This window comes from Lutjanus erythropterus, chromosome 10 (assembly GCF_056507025.1).
Source record: "Lutjanus erythropterus isolate fLutEry1 chromosome 10, fLutEry1.hap2, whole genome shotgun sequence".
NCBI lineage: Eukaryota > Metazoa > Chordata > Actinopteri > Lutjaniformes > Lutjanidae > Lutjanus > Lutjanus erythropterus.
The window spans coordinates 19,355,373-19,376,580 of NC_139326.1; the positions used below are offsets into that span (position 1 = coordinate 19,355,373).

Consider the following 21,208-nt stretch of genomic DNA (forward strand, 5'->3'; position numbering starts at 1 on the left):
AGCAGAATGATTTCAGTGGGATGGAAGTGGTGCGGTTATAAAACATCAGTTGTACAACAAACTTAATAAGTGGTCATTTACTCAGGAGTTGGTGGAGACCAAAACAGAGCTAAAAAGACTGAATACTGGACATACATTCATCAGATGGTCCACAGCTCCAGATTTAAAATTATGTTGATCTGCATTTACTGGATGTGTAAATAGTTAACTAAAACGTTCATCCATAACAACATAACAGAGTGCTGTTATCGTCTGTGTTGTGTTTACAGCTTATGCTGAACAAAAAACATCATTCTACTGCTTTGAAAAATAAAGGAAATAAAATAATACTTTGGAGGAAATGATATATAGTTTGACAGTTGATTGGACAAGTAACAAAATATAAGAAAAGAGATAATAAAATCAAAAGTAGGGGTCAGATTTTGAAGTTGAGTTCAGTGGAGTTTTATGTGTTATTCCAGTCATTTTCTCTCAGGCTCTGACATATTTTGCTGCTTCCATTACAATATCAACTTTTCCCCCCAAGGCAAATATTGAATTTATGGTTTGGACTGAGAGTGTGTTGCCCCCTGGTATATGAGGTTTTCAGCTTCTGTTCTTCTTACAGGTTGTAGTGCAGCAGGAAGTGCTGCTCTGTTTCTATAAAGAACTTCTACCTCTGGGTAAAATTTTAATTGTAAAGCATTTTAATTTTGCACAAATCCTTTTATTCAGCCTGTGTTTTACCATACAATGAGCCCATCACAAGAAGAAAATGAAATGTACACTGAAAAACCAGCCCTACGAAAAAGAAGCCAGATATTCTAAAATATAATTAAATGGTCTTATTTTAAGAAGAAATCTACCAATGGGGTAGGCCGATTTTGCTTAGCTAGAATTCTGAAAACAAGCTTATGAATCTCACAATTTGAAGACTGTAATGGGCCTTAAATCAGGTTTTTAAAAAATTTAATTTGTTGGAAAAAATACTTGCTTAAAATGAAACTCTTCTTTGAGCTGACTATGAGATGATTTTAAGAATCTGTACCTTAAACAGAGATTAATAATTAGCCAAAATCTTATAATAAGACATTATTTTTGTCGTAAATTAAGGCACCAGAAGCATTTTTTAAAATTAAAACTGTCTGCATCAATGAAAAATGACAAAAATGACAGTCCATCATTCAGGGAGAGAATAAGTGTGAGAGAGTTAAACTCTGACTTTAACTGAAATTTAATAGATGTCTAAATAAGATGTATTTCCCAGATAAAAGTTTAGATAAAAGATAATCTTTATGTTAAGTGTTAATACCACTGAATTTTATTTTTCTGATGTTGCAGTAAATGTCCATTTTTCTCTTTAACTATGTGTTTTTAGGTCTGAATTCTGTTTCTGTCTCTCTTTGTTGGGTACAGTGGACCAACAGTGTGAAGACTTCATGTAATGAGGCCAGAGTTTACGCTTCATGTAAACCAACATTCATCGAACCAACGACAGGGCGACTTATATTTAATAATTTATAGCAGAGCATAGCGATGTGCGCCGCGTTGCTGCTCTGTGTTTGCTTTGAGCGTTATGGGTATACGCTCTGCCTTATAGGGTGTGTGTGTGTCTATGTGTGCCTGTGTATGTGTGTGCTTGTGTATGTGTGTGTATGTGCGTGTGTGTGTGGTTCAGGAGATGTTGCAGACATTACAAGAGGGAAGTGCTGCCCCAGGACAAAGCTCGCTGAAGCGTTGAGAGGCAACATAAGATAAAAAAAATACTAGTTGAAACTCTGAGTGTGTTTGTCTGTATGTGTGTGTGTCTGTGGGTGTATGTGTGCCTTATGATTGTGGGTATGCCTGTGTGTCCATTGGTCCGTGAATAAACAACTAATGTAGCGCTGAATTTCCTTGTGTTTACACTGCGTCTGTCTGCATCTGTTTGTCTCGCGGCCTCCTCTTTCCAATCTGTGATTTATACTGAAAACCCACATTGAAAAACAATTCTTTCTTCTAATTTACGTTTCTGAGTACTCCAGTCACCACTGAGCTCATTCCTCATGCCTTTTCTCGCATTACTCCTCTCGCCTGTGCCACTGTTGATCTGTGAATAAATAGATGTTGGGATAAATGGAATAGTTTCCGTCACCTCTTTTCCATTTCGGTGTGTTGTCATTATGTTGTGCCAGTGTGTTTGTGTGAGCGTGCATCTATGCAGATGCTCACTCCGCTTCCTCCTTTCCCGCCCTTTTCCTCTCTCATCTTTAGCTCTTTTTATCCATCTGTTCATGTGGAAGATGCACTGAAATAGCCTTGCAAATGTATTCCAGAGCAAAGTGCTTTCATATCTTCATCTCCCCTATCCTCCCATCCTCCTCCATCCCTCCGTCCTCTGGCCGTCCTTTGCTCTTCTTCTCAGATAGGCCACTATTCATTATGCTAATTGACTTCAGTTCTTCCAAGAACATGAGCAGACCTTGTTCTCCTCACATCTTTTTCTTTCTCTGGATTTTCCCTTCCTCATTCACTCTCTCGCTACCTTAAACTAAGGGATTTGCCTGGTCAGACTCTCCCATGGGATCAAATAGCCGTTTAAAATCCTCTGTGTGCACGCTCCCTCCTCCCATCTCCCTCCCTTTCTCCCCCTCTGTCGTCCTTTGCTTCCCTCTCCTCCCCACAGAGTAAACAGAGCTACTGTTTGTTCTGTGCTCACCTCTTTCATCTTCCTCCCCACACTTGCTCCAGTGTGCACATATATATGTGTGTGTTTTATGTGTGTGTATTTTCCATGCGCCCAGCAGGAGCAGTTTAATAGGGCTTCTTGAGAATTTAAGAAAAGACATTCACGTTAAATCATATCAGATCAAATCAGCATTTTGCTGCTAAAGAAATTGAAATGATGCCAAGATGTGAAGGAAAAGAAATTGAAAAATATATTAGAGCAAGAAAACTTCGACGTCAAGTTTATCTCCGCTGATGAAAGGAGATAAATGCTGAATATGAATGAGTTGGAGGGGACTGGTCTCGCATAGCAGGAGTCACAATGATAAATTGGAGCTGAATATGAAAATGAGCAGCAACAGACTTTTAATTCTTCTGAGTGGGAAGATATTTCAAGGTGTGATTAACTCTGAAATATTAAAGTAACCTCACCTCCACCCTCATTTCATAGAAAGCTGATGTCAAGGTTTAAATCTTCAGGCTGCATGTTTTAACCAGAAGAGATTTGTAGAGGAAGTGGAAATCAGCTCTTGTCAAACCATCATCTTTTTCTAAAACTAAACCAAGGCAGCTCCCTCTTTTTCTTTTTCCCGTATCCGCTCAGTGTCAGTGCATCGTTGTTAGCTACTGTACTTGCAGCCAAACTGTTGTAATCCATCCTTATTAAAACATTTCCAAGACCATATGGTGAGTGAAGCAACGACATGATGGTGATGTATGATGCATGTTCAAACACGAGGATCCAACACTTTATTACTGTGGCGATTAATTGGTGGAACAACTGGAGATTTTTTTTTCTACACATGAAAAGGAACACATTAAAGGAATGATGCACTCCAGAATCAAAAATACATGTTTTTTTCCTGGCCTGTAGTGCTATTTATCCATCTGGAGTTGCCTAGTTTTGGAGATACTGTCTGTGGAGACGTCTGCCTTCTCTCCAATATAATGCGACTAAATGGTGCCTGGTTTGTGGTGCTCAAAACACCAAAAAATACATTTGAAAAATTCAACACCAGTGTCTCTTTCCAGAAGTGGTTACTCAAGATAAATCAGAGACCTTGTTGTGAGCAGTTTAATGTAGGAACTACTTTCTTTCTAGTAGAAAAAAGTAGTAGTGGTAGATTCTCCTGCGGAAAGAAAATAGTCCTCACCTGAAAACTCACAACAATCTCTGTGCATTATCTTGAGTAACTGGGTCATGATTTCTGGAAAGAGACATTGCTGTTGAATTTTTCAAATGTTCTTTGGCTTTTGATGCTTTCAGCTCCACAAGCCAAGCGCCATTTAGTCCCATTATACTGGAGAGAAGGGAGACATCTCTACAGCCAATAAGCTGCTGACAGGGTCGGGAAGTGTCTACCAAATTGTCATATAATGATGTCCACAGTGAAATATCATGATGGACAATGATAACATTGCTGAGTCTAAAACGGTCTTTGTCTCAACACCACATGTCCGTACCATAGTTGCATTCAATAAGAATAGAGTAAGTACGATAAGTAATAAACAGCAACAGCAGCTTCTTTTTATTTTCTCTCCCACATGTAAAAAACAGAACTTAGGCAACAACTCTATGGGAACTCTGTGAGAACTCAATAGTAGAGGACTCAGTGGTCAATGACTATCTGCCCATCCCTAGCTGCTAAACAATATTTTTTACATTAACAGTGGCTCAAATGGCCACATTAATGTCATGTAACAGGTTTCACTCACTGAGACAAATCAAGAGAGTACAATTAATTGACTTATTAATTGACTTATTGTTGATGTTGCCAATGAATTTACAACTCTAGTCCTAACAGTGAACATTGTTATTTTAACTTAGATAAGTTGTCCATCTGCCACAGGTTTTGACTGATGACTTATTGCACAGAAGTTTGGACGTAAACTTTCCAAAAACTCTGATAATTAAAAATAACTAATAAAATATGACTAATCTGTTGAACTGAACTTTTTTTGAACCTCTTTAAAGTGTTCATCAAAACCCTCCAGATCAGAGGCTAATCATATTTTTCAGGCACACACATAATCTGCTTAATTTGAAGATCTCAGCCTGGTTTGTTTAATTTCCATATCGACTCGATCTCACTCTCCTTCCTCCCTCCCTCCTCCCCTCCTTCCCTTCCCTTCAGGCGGATGGCAAGGTAGTCGATGGCAGCCTGCTGGGAGATGCCAACGGCGTGGAGCCTGCGCCAGGTAGAGTGAAGGATTCTGGGAAGTGGCAGAAGCCGAGGTTCTCTCGGAAAGCTCTGATGAAGTGCTGCCTGGTCAAATGGATCATCGCCAGCACACAGCCACAGGACAAAGGTGAGTAGGGGGGGGTAAACCAATCATGAGTGAGTGTGATGTGTTGGTGAGACTGATGATGTGGTGAATGCACAACAAGTGTGACTAACAGTGTTTGAATTGATCACTGAATTGACTGGATGGACCTCTCCTGGCCTCCTGGGGTCCCTGTGGGCAAGACTGACTCATTAACCGCAGGGTCAAATACCCAGAGATCATTTATTTACATACACTCATTTATCAAACATCTCCACATCCTCACTACACCATTAATAATCTCCACACAGACCTGAAACACCTCACTTCCTCCTCTGTGCCTCTTCATGCTTTTCACAAGCACACATCTACACATGCACACATTTCTGGTGAAATAAAAACAGAACAACTAAAAGACTTATCAGGACTTCCTGAATGTTTTTTTTCCTAGAGCCAGTATGTTGCGTGGACTGGCCTCCAGTCCTGGTTTGTTCATGGACTTAGTCTCAGTGCTCCACCCAGTGGTCCAGATGTGATTGTGCACAATTAATCTTTTGCCTGCAGGGAGAGAGAGTAACAAGTGTTTATGAATGAAAGCATTAAGTCTCTCTGCTAAGCTGACAGCAGCAGCTTTTTTCAAGTGTACATTTGTGCCTTTGTTGGGATACGACAGCTGTAGAGAAGACAGTAAAGGGGGGAGGGAAAGTCGGGGATGAGATTCAGCAAAGGACCACGTGCTGGAATCGACTCCGTGGCTGCTGCAGAGGACTGACAGGCTCAGTACATGGAGCGCACACTCTACCAACTGAGCTCATATTTGTTTCTCATCCTCATATTTTTACAGATGTGTTATTATCACATGTGAGTCGTTATACAGTACCTTTCCATGGTTACCTGCTTGAAGGCGGACCGAGCAGAAGTAACTCCATTATTCTGTTTGCGCTGCTGCAAATAAACAACATTTTAAAGGCATAATATGCAACTGTTTCCTAAAATTAAACAATGAATAGATTCATTGTTTTTATATAACAAGAAACAAGAAAATCTTGAACTGATTTCCTCAGTCATCCTTTCCCTCTCCCTTCTCCTCTTCTTTGCTTCCCTTCCTTCCCCCTCCCATCATGACTTCCTTTCCTACCTCTTTCTTTCCTTCCCTGTCACATCCGCTTCTTTACTAACTCCTTGCTTCCTTCCCTGCTGTTTCCTTTCTCGTCTTGCTACTTGTTTTCTTCACTACCTCTTTGACTCCTTCTCTACTTCTCCCTGTCCTCTGCCTTCTCCTTCCCTTCACTTGTTTTCTTCCCTGTTTTTCCCTGTTCTGTACTGCCTTTTCTTTTTCTTCACTACCCGCATGTCTCCTCTTATCCTTGACTAATGCCGCCTTTGAATGTTGTCGTGTTTACCATGTTCATGAGAAGAGTTCACATGAAAGCCACCTCTTGAGGTATGCATGACATTGTAAGTGGAAATTTTCTGATATCTCAGAGTACAGGAGTCGTGCACACGACCTCCCATGCTATAATCATGAATTAATGATTTCCATTTGAAGACAGCATAATTCCTTGCCTCCCCTTCTTCTCCATGTACTTTTTTGCACACTCTTCCTTCATTGACTCCTTGTTTCTTTCCCTACTTCTTTCTGTCTATTGATGCATCCTCTCCTTTCCTTTGGTACCTACTTGTCTCTTTCTCTTTCTTCTATTCTTTTGTGCCACCTGATTTTCCTTCATAATCTCCTAGTTTCTTTCTAGTTTCCTCTTCTCTCTGACCTTTCTTGACTTCTCCTTCCCTTCATGATCCCTGACTTTTCATGTCCATTCCCACCACTTCATTTCACTGCCTACTTGTTTCCTTCCCCACTTCCTCTTGTCCTTTCTGGTCTCCCTCTTTCTTTCCTTATCCACTTGTCTGCTTCCCTACTTCTTCCAGTCCTTTCCTGCCTTCTCTTTTCCTTCATTATCTACTTGTCTCCTTCGATACTTCTACTTCTACACTCTCTTCTCTGCTTTTCGCTCACTAACTCCTTGTTTCCTCCCCTATTTTTCCTCATTCACTCCTTCACTACCTCCTTGGTCTCATACCTTCTTCTTGTCCTTGCCTGCCCCTTGTTTTCCTTCACTACCTATTGTCCTTGTCGCCTTCTCAATTTCTATCTGTCTATCTATGCCTTCTCACCTGCACTTTACTATCTATTTCCCTTCTTCTCCTATTTGCTTCTGTCCTTCCCTGTCTCTTTCCTTTCTTTATTACCTCCGGGTGTCTTTTCCTATCACTTCTTGTCCCTTCCTCCTCATCTTGTTTCCTATTTCTTGCTGTCATCCCTACCTCTTGGTTTCCTGTCCTACCTGCTATATCCTCCTCCTAACCTCCTTGAAACTGATTTGTGTGAAGAAAAAGCAGAAAAAAATGGTGCTTTGTTGGATCTAAACACAATTTTAAGGGTTTAAATACAGCCCACATTCATTAAAAAGCAAACATTACCTCAGGCACCAGAGAGATTTAATTAAACCAAATGAGGTGGCCAGCTCAGCCTCATGTACCATGTAATGGTACTCTAGCAGGTCACTGAAATGTGAGCATGAGACCTGGCCGTATAAGACCTCGTTTCATGGCTTATCACGCAGTTCTGTTTATCAAACACACTCACACTCAGTATCAGGTGGGTATCTCTTCTCTTCTGTCCTTGGCACCAGCAGCATGTTTTTCCCCCCACAGCTTCAAAAGGAAACTTTGCACAATAGCAGCCCCAAGTGGCAACAACAGACAACTGTGTACATTTTTGAAAGTTTGAAAAACTAAAGGTAAACACTACTGGAAGCTGCTTCGATTAAAATCCTTTATATGGAAATGATGAGGAAAATGTTTTTGCAGCAGATTTATCCATTCTTGGTCCAGGGATTTCTTTCTATCATTTAAAGGGATAGTTTGGATTACTGAAGTTGGGTTGTATGAGATACTTATTGATAGTCAGTATACCTATAGTAGATGCCGGTCAGCACGCCCCAGTTTGGAAAAGCAGAGAGGAGTACCAGCACAGAAGCTAATCAATTTACTGCTGTGGACAGGGTCAACAATAAAAGGTATTTTAGCCACTTCAAAAAGTTGAATTATTTAGAATATTTTCACTTACTTTACCATTTCACAACCTTTTCTGATAGGAAACCACCATTATAGAAGCCAGATACCACTCTTTCCGAACCAACCAAATTCTATAGGCAAAATCAGTAATTGTAGCTTGCACAGGAGTTGCTGGTCTACTGCTGCCTCAGTCTGTTAGTTTGTGTTATTGTGTAACTTTGGTGTTTTAAAAGGATAAGTCGGATTCCCCAAAGTAATTTTTATAACATCAAGGTCAGTGTTGTTTGTTTAGAGAGAGTGATATTTGGCTTGTGGTTTCCTGTTAGAAAAGGCTGTCTAGTAAATCAGTGAAAATATTCTTGATATATTGCACCCTTAAACTGATCTTTTTTTTTTTTTGGTGGACGTTTATAAAAGTGATTACAATACCTTTTTAATGCTGACCCTGTTTATAGCAGGTCATTGCTTAGCTCTTGCGCTGGTACTCCTCTCTTCTTCTCCAGTCTGGGGGTGTGCTGACCAGGAACCACCTCATACAACCCTACATCAAATAATTATAGATAACATTAATAATAACTGTGCCTTCCCACAAATGTCCTTGTGTACCTGAATTACATTTACTTATTGGTAGTGGGGTTAGGTGGTTCATCTTGGATGCAAATTTAATTTTAAAGGATCTAAATTTGACATTCACTGCCACTAGATGTCATACTTTTTTTTCCCCAAATGCTGGTTAATAAGGTGATGTTGTCATATCAAAAAAAATCATAATCTCCACAAAAGGTAGCGATTGGAAACATGCTTTGATATCTAAATAACTGACTCTGTTAGAAGAATATGAAGTATATTGCAAATTCTTTCAAAAACAGTAGAATTTGTAAACCCCTTTTATTCATAAATCAGTTATTTTCTGCTTCATTAATGACTAACTTTCAGTGACACACTAACAAATACAATCAGCCTTTAACAGATTACCTTTATCAGGTCTTCAGGTTTTTTTTTCTGTCTTTGGTTGCAGAAATTGTTGAGAGGGCTCTTTGTGCAGGTGAAACAGGAGCACAGTGAGTAAAAAAAAACAGTGACAGAGAGAGAAAGAAAATCAGGGCTGTGATGGGATCTATTTCATCTCAGTAATGCCAAGGGGAGGAGAGATTGTTCATTGTCGGTGGGCAAGCCCTCACCTCGATAATGGTCAGCGGCTAAAAATAGCAGCGCAGAGATGGAGATGTGTATCAGAGAGGGGTGGGGTGGTGCTGGAGGTGGTGTCGGAGCAGTTGCTGTGGTTTAGTTTGGATGTGGAGAGGTTGAGACAGCGTGCAGGGTTTGAGATAGACAGGAGCAGGATAACTACTCAGTTTGATAGACTGCTGGACATGAAGAACTACAGCTGAGGGTTTGTGGAGGATAAAGTGAGCAGAGGCAGAGAGGATGCTGGCGGTGTTGACAGGAGGAGAAACTGAGAGTGGGGATGCTGTGTCTGCAGGTCAGGCCTTATGTGGATGCTATTCTGACCTGCTGCTCAACCAATGATCGATTGATCTGTCAGTTATTTTCCACTTAATCAATCAATCATGGAAAAAGCTGAGGTTATGTCCTTGCTGTTGTTTCTGGAGTTTAATGACCGGATGATCTCACATTCTTCAAATACATATAAATTATCCATCATGCCTTTTAGCAATGATTTTGATATTATTAAGAGTCAGCAGCTTTAAATCTGCCTGTGTTTTTCAAAATGTCTGCCTTTCTTGGACAGTGATGAAAGGAAATGATGAGTGAGATAGAGGAGGAATGACTTGCAACATAAGTCCATGATTAGACAGGAATGTAATGGCTGATGATCAGCACCATAATCTCCAAATGTCACTTAAGAGAGAAGAAAAAGGAAGGATTTTTTGAATTCCTCTATTGAATTATATTCCCGGCAGCGGAAAGCAGGAAAAGGCTTCTTCACAACATTTTAAAACCTTTTCCTGGTGGCTGTGATCTTAAATCTCTCAGGGAAATGAGGGTGCGTTGGGGGAAACTCAGAGTTTTTGAAGTACCATTGCACTGATACCACTGCAATATTACAAATCTGCTTGTTTGAATGGACAAAGTTTTAATTGTATTAACAGTATTAATACTTATAATAGTAAATACATATACAGTATTTTTTCATACAAGTGATTTTCAGTTTTTCTTCTATTTCTGTAGGTCTGATAAAGTTTGCATTTGCATTACTACTACTTATAGTGGCAGAAGCTTTTAGGAATCTATTTTGACTTTTCTGCTTGCTTGAAAACTAGTTTTCACCGCTATCCATTGCAGAAGGTAGAGTTCAGGTATTACAAACGACCAAGTGTTCACTTACTGTGATATGGCACATTTGAAGCCTCAAATCTGGCATTATGGGGGTCGCCATCTTAGTTATTTGGAGTTAGGAGAGACCGTATTTGGACAAGCTATAGAGGAATGTGTTAGTGAATTGTCAGTCACAAAGAAGCCATGTCATATAAAACATAGCTGCTTTATCATCTATTTTACTCTAAATTGGACTGTAATTTACAAAATGAACATCGTGCTGTATAGAGGAAGACTTGAAACAAGGGATTGAGACCATTTTTTCATTAGAAAACTGTTAACTGAGGCCATAAATGAAGTGAGAAGTAGAGTCGTTTTCTAGTCTCGCACTCAGCCTACAGCAGGTTTAGTTACAGTGGCATTAAATAACTTCACACCAATTTGTAAGGATATCTGTGTGTTTATTTTCCAAAAATATCTTGATATATGTTTTTCTTCCAAGTCATAATATCTGCTCTTTAATTTTGGCTGAGCTCCTCCATAATCTTCCCACGCCCACCCCCTGGCAACTGAAGAAGTAACCCCAGGTACACCGATTTAAAATCCTTGGTTCGGTCTTTAAAATCTCCCAAAACGGCACAAAATGCTCATCGCTGTTTTTCACAGCCTAAAGTGACATCTTCAAACTGCTTGTTTTGCACAACTTATAGGCCAGAGCTCAAGATATTTCATTTATAGAGATATAAAACTGAAAAACAACCAGTCTTTACATTTGAGTAGCTGGAACCGGTACACTTTTTGCTTGACTATTGACTTAAACAATTAACTGATTATAAAAATATTTGCTAGAATTAATCGACTAAAGATTGATTTCCATTCTAACCCACAAATGTAGAAGCTGTCAGACATACAGCCCCACTCCAGTGCTATCGTTGTGAGATGAGTATGGCAAAGTTTTTCGCTTTATAGTAAGAAATTACACTCAGCACAAAGTTTAATCTCTGAATTAAAAGTAACCCCCATACCATAGAAGAAGAGCGAGATAATGAGGCCATATGGGGGAAACTGAGAGAAAAAGAGGATGAGATATGAGTGACTGTTATATGAAAAGTGTAACATGAGTCGGATTAGATATGGAAGAGAGACAAAGGAGGGAGGGAGGAAAGTCGAGCAGTGAGATTTGGTTTCTACACTGAACTATGAAATATTTCTGCACCAGCTTCTTCTTCTTCTTCTCCTACTTCTTCTTCTTCTTCTTCCTCTTCTCTGTGTGACTTCTGCCCGTCTGTCAGAGAAAGTCAAATGAACTTCAGAGGGCGAGCGTGTCCCGGTGACCATGCGCTGCCGTGGCCTGATGAAGGCTGAAACAGGAGGAGTGTTAACGGGTGTCAGTGTGGTGTGTTGTGGTTTGTCAGGGTCGGTCATATGAAACGACCGGAGCTGCAGGACGGACCCAACATCATGCGATTCAGTTCACCTCCTCGCAGGCGACAAGGGCAGAGGAGAGAAACAAGTGACAGAGGAGAGAAGAAGAAGAAGAGGAGGAGGAGGAGGAGGGAGTGAACATCACCTGTAAGCAAACTGGGACACCAGTTTAAAAAGGAGCTTTCAAGTGTTATCTAAAAGGAAACAGACAACATCAGACCAAGGAAACATCCTCTGGGAGTTTTTTTCTCTAAAATCTGTCCAACTTGACTCAGCATAGGGCGTCTTTCTTCTTTTTCCTCTGTGTGATTTTTTTGGGTGAAACCTCTCCTGATAGCTTTTCTTTGATTTCTTCCCCTTTGTGGGATGTTTTGAGTGGTCTTATCTTGTGAGACTGCTGCATTTTCCGATTTTGTCCTGTTTTTTTTTTTCCCCCCACACTTTGGTGCTGGTTGTTCAGGTAGTTAAAGTTTAGAGGATGAATACATGCAAGGCAGAATGTCAAAATGAGATCACCAAGCTGCTGCGCTGCTTCTTTGGCTTCATCACCGGGACACTAGTTCAAGGTATTTTTTCATCTTTATTTTATAAATAGCTGTCATTGATAGAAATGGTATTTTTGACTGTGCCAACAAATATGTTGAGGGGGGGTTAATTTACTGTTAATGGTTGTATATCGTTTCAAAAAATCTGTGTATATATTGTATGTTTTAATTCCTGTTATCTGTGGCAAAGTGTCCATTCAGTGAATATCGAGAGTAACTGCATAAGTACATACTTGAGTATTTCTATTTTATGCTATTTAATACTCATACAACACTACACTTATTAAGAATAGATTAGTTTCACTTGCCATTTATAAGTTGGAACATCTTCATAATTAAGTAGGTGCAACTAAATTTAAAGTAAACTTAACAAATAGATAGAGAGAAGACGTAACTAAGACTGAGAGTTGTATTTACTGTACTTACTTTTTTCAAGGTAACTGGTTTATCAACATTAACTTGTCAGTGTACATTTCAGATGGAAATATTGTACTTTTCACTCCATTACATTTATCTGACAGCTGCAGTTACTAAAATAAGAGTGCATTAAAAAATATATAATAAGCTTCGCTATCGCTGTTGTATAGTTTCAGATGAGTATGTGTTGTTAGTACTTACACCAAAGAGACAATTATCCTCATAACTTCTTAGATGGTTTCATTTAAACAGTTGTTCAAGAGCTTCAAAGAGCTTCACAGAAAACTACACATTTGAGAAAAAAAAATATGTGCATTGGATTTTTGCTGTCATGCCTCTGAGCTGTGGCCAGAGGTTTTGTGTTTTAGGGTTGTCCATCTGTCGCATTTTTGTGAATGCAATATCAAATTTGGTATAAACATCCTTTAACTCAGGGATTAACTGATTAGAAATTTTCCAGGTCAAAGGTCACTGCTACTTCACGTCTGTCCTTTTTTCGTGAACGTGATATCTCAGAAAGGCCTCTAGGGAATTCCTTCAAATTTGTTTTAAGCTCCACTTGGACTCGAGGATGAAGTGATTAGAATTTAGAGGTCAAGGTCACTGTGACCTCAAAAAACACGTTTTTGGCCATAACCCCAGATTTCATGTGCTGCTCATGACAAAATTTCACACAAAAGTCAAATACGATAAAATGATGAAGTCGTGTATATCACTTCATATATTAAAAGAGTCTGAACAGATATGGATGTAAACAGCAGCCTGACTGGTTGACGGAGGCATTTTACTGTGAGGCAATAATTCTACTTGACTGTTAAAATGGCCCTTAATAAAAACATTTATTTTCTACCATTTGATTTCTTAAAGGAATGCCCAAGATTAATAAATCTGGGTTGAAGTTTAATTTGGGATTTTATTAGTTCTTGTTTTTAATCACAAAACTTTTGTACCTTAAGGAAGAAGTGTGCCTTATTTTGGTGTCGGCTTTAGATTTAAGAAGTGCTTTCTCATTTGTTTTGATCATTTTCTTTCTGCTTATTCGTAAGGTAAATTAGACTTCTGAGTGTCAGTGAAGTAAACTTTTCTGGGCTGTCCGCTCATTGGCACTTAATTTTTCAAATTAAGATTTTTATTTTTATGACTGTTCTATTCATCTTTTTACCAGTCTGTCCTTCTTGAGTCAGTCTGTATGTCCTTCCGTCCATCATTGATTAGATGTAAGTCTATCCTCTGTCCTCCTGCTGCTGTGTCCTTTCATCCAACAAACATCATCAAACCACCACCAGCTGAATCAGCACTCCCTCACTCTTGATCCCCACAGTTTCCTGTTAATACCCACAGTCACTCCTCTCTTCACTTTCTTTTTTTAAAAAAAATGTTGATCATCAGTCCCATTCTGTCTGTTAGTCCCTGCTGTTTCCTCTGTCCCAGATTCTCCTCAAGTTTGTGCAGATAGGTGAGGACACCTCAGGGTGTAGTGTTTACAGAGGCAACAGGAGACACAGGACTTGATGATGAATGTTCTCTGCAGAGGTAAAAGCAGCCGTCTTTTGCCTCCGGCTTTGTTTAGCTTCTCTTCATCGTATATTCCTCTTGACAGCCCCCAGTCTGAATTTTCATAATGGATTCCTGCACAGGTAGGGGTTCAGGTCTCCACTGATCCATTACCTAAACCTAATTCTGCCTTCAGCATCGCACAGAGGGAGGGAGGAGAGTGAAAGAGAGAGGTATTTGGGCGTTGGATAAAGAGAAATGAGAGGAATAAAGCACCAACAAGGGCAGAGGGAAAGGATAGGGAAAATAGCTTTGATTTAGAAGTCCCTGTTTTAATTACACAGCTAAAGTTTGCTTTGAACCTGCCCGGCTGAGGTGGTTTTATGAAAAGAGGATTATCTCACATGGAAGTGAGACTGGGTTTGGTTTTAATTGGAACATATCGAGCTGTTGAGGGGACAAGGCAGAGATAGCAGGAGAGGGAAAAGTCTGCCTGAAAGAGCTGCCATCTTTCTTCTAATGACCAAGGTTTTATTTCCTGCAGCTCTTGTAGAAAGTTTTAGAGTAGAAACCATACAGCAAAATTGAAATGTCTGGGGTGTTGTTTACTGAGTTTGGAGAAGGCAATTTATGTCAACAGTAAGTGCAACGTGAAGAAAAGTTTTCATCTTCAGTCCCTGGTGCATGTTGTTAGGGAAGAGGCGAGCATTAAACAGGCATGGAGGGTATAATCAGCTATCTGCGGTGTGTTCAGACTCCTGGAGGCTCACCGTTTGATCGGCTGGCTATGTACATGCAAACACTGAGGCTGGGCTGCACCAACAGACTCTTATCTTATCTAAGATTCTAATCAGAGTTTATTAAGACTGTGTTTAAAGTGAGTAAGTCCAGAAAATTCATAATTAAGCAGAGTTGTTGCACAATTAAAAATAATCTTGGTACTCTTTAATAAAGTTTTGTGATGTACCAGGTTTTTAGGGAGTCTTTTAACCAAAAACATTATATTGTTTGCTACCTAGCAACTATGGTCAAAGGAGACACAATGAACAATGCACAATGAAAAAACAGACTCCTTGGCAGTTGCTCAATTATCTCGAAACAGTTTTAAAAGTTAAACCCCCTCAAGCGTAAATTTGAATATAATACTGGATCACATCTGGATCACAGAATAAAGAGATGTTTACATTTGTTGTTTCTTAATTTTGGGGGCTAGTTTAAATGTTTGGTGCAACATGATTTAAAGTTAAACCATGATTTAGTCAAGACTGAAAATGTATCTTTGTTGGTGCAACCAGTCCTTAGAAATACATGCACTCACCATGCAGTTTCACTTGTGTGTGTGATTACATAGCAAATTTACAGTACAGAGAATGACGGGCAAGCTCATGCTGCAGTTTTTTCATATTATATTTCCTTGTTACTTGTTTTATCCATGTATTAGTTGTTGCCGATCAGTCACTACCTTGTCAAACATAGAAACTGATGATGCTACAAACCACACAGCATCCACCTATTGGTTTGCAGCTGAGTAAGCTTATATACGATCTTGGAATAGTCACAAAAATCTGATCCGTTTTCTCGTGTTTCATTGTCTTCCCTCTCCTCTCTCACTGTGTTAGAGAGAGGAGAGAGGAGCTGCTGCCTCTGCTCTGCTGCGTGTTGTATGGTGTCCAGCATCCTCTTGTGGGCAGAGGGAATATTACATGGCTGCTGGGGTACAAGGAGATGAGATAATCCTTTATTGATCCCCCAGAGGAGAGATTCAGGTGTTACAACAGTGCAAGGAAAGAAATACTGATAAATAGAGAACAAGATGAACAGTATATTTAAAATAAATCAAAATAGAAAAAGATACAAACTATGCAGAACAATGAAACTCAAAATTACAACAGCAATTAGCCAATACCAGGACACATACAGTCCCCACGCCTTGACTTGTGAAAGTGACATAGTAGAGCATGATGCCCATTAATTATATTTTATAACTTTTATGCTACTTTTATTGTTTGATGATAGATTATTGATCTACGGTATACGTTAAATGCATTAATTCATTTGGATAATAATCTATTTTAAGCAGTGTCGATGCACCTTAACATATATATGCAGTTCCACATTTACATTCCAAAATAAAAATGTGATTTGTTGTTTTGCTGATGGTGCCAGGAAATACTCAGACACAAGTCCAGAGTCTCCTTAAAGTGTCCAGTCCAGGAATAAATTTTCCATTCATGTCATCAGGATTTACTGTAAATGCAAGTTGTGGATCGTTAAAAACTGAACATCTGCCTACCAGTGATAATTACAAACAGAATATGTGGGAAATTAAGAAAAGCTCCATTATCTTCCATTTGTCATACACTGCAGCACTGAGTCAACATGGGACTGTAAACACAGCAGGAAATCACTCAGTGACTGCAATCATAGGAAAGATATTTTTAAACATATACAATTCTTTTTAAATCATGTTTCTGGCCTGGTTGAATGTGGCGTAGCTTTGTTTTTCTCATTAAGAACACTGTGAAGCTCTTTGACTCAGTATTTGGCCTCTGTATGAGTGTATGAATCTATACAAATAACTTGACATGCCTTGAAAATATATTGTTCACTGCTTGTCAGTGAATATATATTATTTCTCTTCAATGAAGAATAATAACCTTGACTGGAATTTTCATTTACCTTTCTGAGTAATGCTTATAGTTTCACAACAATGGCAAGGGGAGCTAAACACACTTTTAATAAATGCTGAAGACAGCACTAATCCTTGGAAACCTTTTTGCAGATGTGAAACCAAAAAGTAGTTCTCATGTAGTATAATTTTAATGAGCTTGTGCCTGACATAAGAATGGAAGCCAAATATGAATGGCTTGTTGAATCCCATGTTTTCCGACCTCGTTAACACAGAAAAAAACTGACTTTGTTGTCTTGTGTCATAGTTTGTGGGCTGGTGAGCGCTCCAGGTACCCAGATGTCTGCACAAACACTGAAAAAGTGTCTTTTTCATATCATCTACTCTTTAAAATAAAACTCCACCAGATTCCTTTGATAGATTTTCCAGAAAATGTAAGATAAATTTTGATACTGTTACATTATATATAGCGTGATAGAGGATTTTATCCATATCGCAGACAACTGCTGTACTTGTGATTGTTTGCAGTGAGATAACGGAGGCTTACAACAGTAGAATTTGTACTATAACAGAGAATCTGCAGCATAGGAGTGTATAAGAGTTATAGTCACGCTTCTATGTGGAGAACGATCAGAAGAGAGGAAGAGACTGAGACAGACAGAAAAAAAAAGAAATGTGGAGGTGTGTGATGTGTGTGATGTGAAAGGTCAGAAGCTCTGCAGTGCTGTTTGATCCCTCACCTCTTTTTTATCTCTCTGTCTCACTGTGTCACAAACTCAAACAGATTTCCAAATGTGGCCTCTGACAAAAGCACGTGCACAAACACACACACACACATACACACACACAGAAAAACTCTCTCACCTGTCACCTTTTCCTCAGCACCAGTTGCCTTTGTCGATTCAGACTTCCAAGCTTTGCTGGTTTGAGTTCTCTCAGGCTGTGATTTCGAGAGCCGGTGTTCAAACTCAGGAGCTGAGCAATTTAAATCACTTTGTTAGCATTGATCTCCATGACTGAGCATCCACATCTCTAGTTCTTTTAAAATTTGGATCTCGTCTTGTTAGACTTCTCTCTAATCTAGGCTCTCCAGCGGTATTCAGAGTGTTTAAGGGCAGTTTGTTAGCCTGGTTGTTGTGGTAGTTCAGCTGCATTATGGGAGCTGTGATGGCTGCTCTTTCTGTGGAGGCCAGGAGGCGCCTCTCTCGGCCCAGCTGCCTGTCTCACTGCGGCCACAGTGCAGCCAGGTACCACCGCTCAGGTAGGCGCTGATTCACCTCACCTTCACTCTTTGGTCTGCTCATTCCCTCCATCACTCTTGTCTCTCATTTTCTCACTCTTGCTTCTCTTCAATGTAGCTTTGTAGTCAAATATTGTTTTCAGCTCTATGAAATCCTTCATTCCGTAGTGGAGGATAGTGTAGAGTCCCTGTGAGTTGTTTTTTTTTTTTCAGTGTCTGTGTGTTCAATAATGATGGGAATCACTGTTCCCACTCGCTGTAACCATTAAAGCTGTCAGAAGTGATTAAGATAGTTGATTGTTGAGTCAGATTCATCACTCATCTGTCTTTCTACAGAATCACTTGTGGCAGCTTTAATTTAATCACTTGTTGCATTTCAGACTTTTGTGTGTTAGTAGATTTACTGTGGCTAAGTACAGTACAATGTTTACTCTAAATTTTTATATAATTTACTTCACTACATTAAAAATGTTGACAGCTGTTTTACTAGCAAGATTTTATATGTAAAACATATAATAGGTTTATAAAGAATTGGTGCATTATTATGGATTAAACTGTTCAAATGTATATAAAGGACTTATCAGGGTTGAGAGGATTATATTAAAAATGTATTCTGATACAGTTACTTATTACCTGTTAAAAAATGTAGTCAGTAACATAATCCATGTATCACAATATTAAAGTAATTTAACTTGATTATTATTATTATAGTTAGTTATTTTGTGATTACCTCAATATACATGGTACTATATCATAAAGGAATTTTAAAATTGTAATTCTACTAAATAATCCACATTTTTACAAAATTCATCCGTAATCAGATCATGTCTTTTTTTTATCTGTAACTGTAATGAATTACAGTTACCTTTTTTTGTATCCATATTATGTAATCCTGTTACATGTAATCCATTACTCCCAAAGCCTGCTAGTTAACTTCTGCAATCTCACAGTGGACCTGAAACTCATATAGTTTATTTGAGAGATCACACAAGAATTCATCTTTCCACTCTTCAAGTTATTCGTGTCTGTATCGGCACAGCCACTCAGCGCCCTAGGAAGGACTACTGACAGCTATGGGCATGGTTTTAGGTGTGACAACAGTGAGAAGCGTCCATGGAAGCGTTGATTTTTAGTTGTTTGAAGTTATTTTTCATTGTGAAGGCAAATTTAAATTTGAAATTGAATAACATATTAACTCTTAACTGGCTACTACCTGGCAGATGGCTACCTGCTGTTAGAGCCATGTAGAGTGAGAGCCACTGTCATACTAACAAGGCATGTTTGATGATGTGTTTGTAACGTCCACACCAGAAGACAACTATTTTAACAGACAGCTCAGGCATGTGGGACCGAAATGGGTGTTGTGATATGGTTCGGTAGGCATTGGCAGTATGAGAGCAGGTGCTACCGGATTTCGGTTCTGAACCCTGGTCATGTGAGTTATGTACATAACGCATTCAAGGTCCAATGCTGCCTCTGTATGTTGTTTTGGGAGTCATTAGCAACTGACCTGTTCTGTCATTTAGGTGTGAGGACGTGTTTGTTTCATGAGTGAACAATACTGAGTTGCATTTATATGTGTGACAATATGCGACAGTTGTCTTAAGAGTCATTTCTCATGATTTTACTACACGTGTCATTTTTGCGATTCCTGTGGTGAAGACTGAGGTGATTTTGCTGATGTGTCTGACTGAGAGGAAACAGTCTGGGTCCTCTCTCCCTATTTGCTGACTGTTGTGTCAGCAGGCACCGCCAAGCCTACCTTTTAAAAACCTGTTAGTGTCCTAATGGCCTGCCCAGAAGAACAAACACACACACACACACACACACACACACACACCCAATAGACCCTACAAACTCACTGCACTAGCATTGATATACAAGAGAGCAAAATGCACATAAATAGACCCAAAAACACACAGATTCCCCCCCTGAAGTGTCAGATAATCCCCTGATACCTACATGCATGGTGTTCTGCGCATGTGTGTGTGAACGTCTGTCACCTGATCTACTCTCCCCCGCAAAGTGGTAACTGAAATGTAAATTTGACCTTCAGGGTGATCCAGCAGCTTTCACCTATTAAGGAATACTAACAGTAGGGACTGAAATAGATTTATGATTGTGTTACTGATGGCTGATTCAGATTGTTCTGGTAAGATATAAGAAGCAGAGAGGGGAAGCTCCACCACCGCTGGCCTCACCACAAAGATATTGATCTCTCTCACTCTGGCCTCCCATCTGTGTCTCCTATCTCAAACCAAGTCAATGCATTAACACACTCTCTCTCGCTCTCTCTCTCTCACACACACACACACATACACACACATGCGCGCGCACACACACACACACACACACACACACACACACACACACACACACACACACACACACACACACGCATATCTCCATTCCCCATCTCATCTTGATGCATTAGCAAATGTTGAGTCATCATTTATCCTCTTTTGACCTGCTAAACACAGAGTCACACAACCACAATCGTACGCACTCATGCACACACACTCTCCATGTAATCCAGAGCAAACTGTTGCACATGTTCCAGGAATCATTAAGATTTTAATATATTTATAATTTTCAGAGTTCCTCACTCCAATACTGTCTTTAGTTCACAGAGAAAAGGAAAAATAGATCAAAGTAAAAGGTCTGAGGATAAGCGTTGAGAGGTGGGGTGTCCCTGATATTTGATCTGTGTTTGTGTATGCCAGTTTGTGTGTATGTGTGTGTGCGCCTACATTACAAGTATTTGGGTAGTTTGACTTCAGTCCTCATCTACAAACTGTAGCAGCTAAGCATGATGTAGACAGGAGCAGGGCCAGAGGGATGTCAGCACAAACCCAATCCAGGCATCTGTTTGACCACCCCAGGTGCTCCCCGACAAGAGTCAGAGGATGATAGGTACTTGGTTTGTTAGTATCATGGATGGATTACAGACAGGGGCCCCAAAATGAGACACAAACTGACTAAAACAGGATGCAAAGCAAGAAATGACCAAAAAGACATGAGAACAACCATAAAGAGAAGTGACACAATCACAAAGAGATGGAACCATGAGGAGACATGAAACGATCACAAAGAGACGCAAAATGACTACTGATTGACACAGCCACAAAAAGATGCAAAACAACCACAAAG

General features: G+C 39.6%; 1 protein-coding gene across 1 annotated transcript in view; it reads left to right on the forward strand.

Annotated features, from left to right (window-relative positions):
• The window catches only part of kcnip3a (Kv channel interacting protein 3a, calsenilin), a 57,387-nt gene that overhangs the window by 14,830 nt on the left and 21,349 nt on the right, over positions 1–21,208 (forward strand). Inside the window, exon 2 of the mRNA XM_084728533.1 lies at positions 4,821–4,995. Coding sequence (XP_084584659.1) covers positions 4,821–4,995 — 175 coding nt within the window. The remainder of the gene's footprint in view (positions 1–4,820; positions 4,996–21,208) is intronic.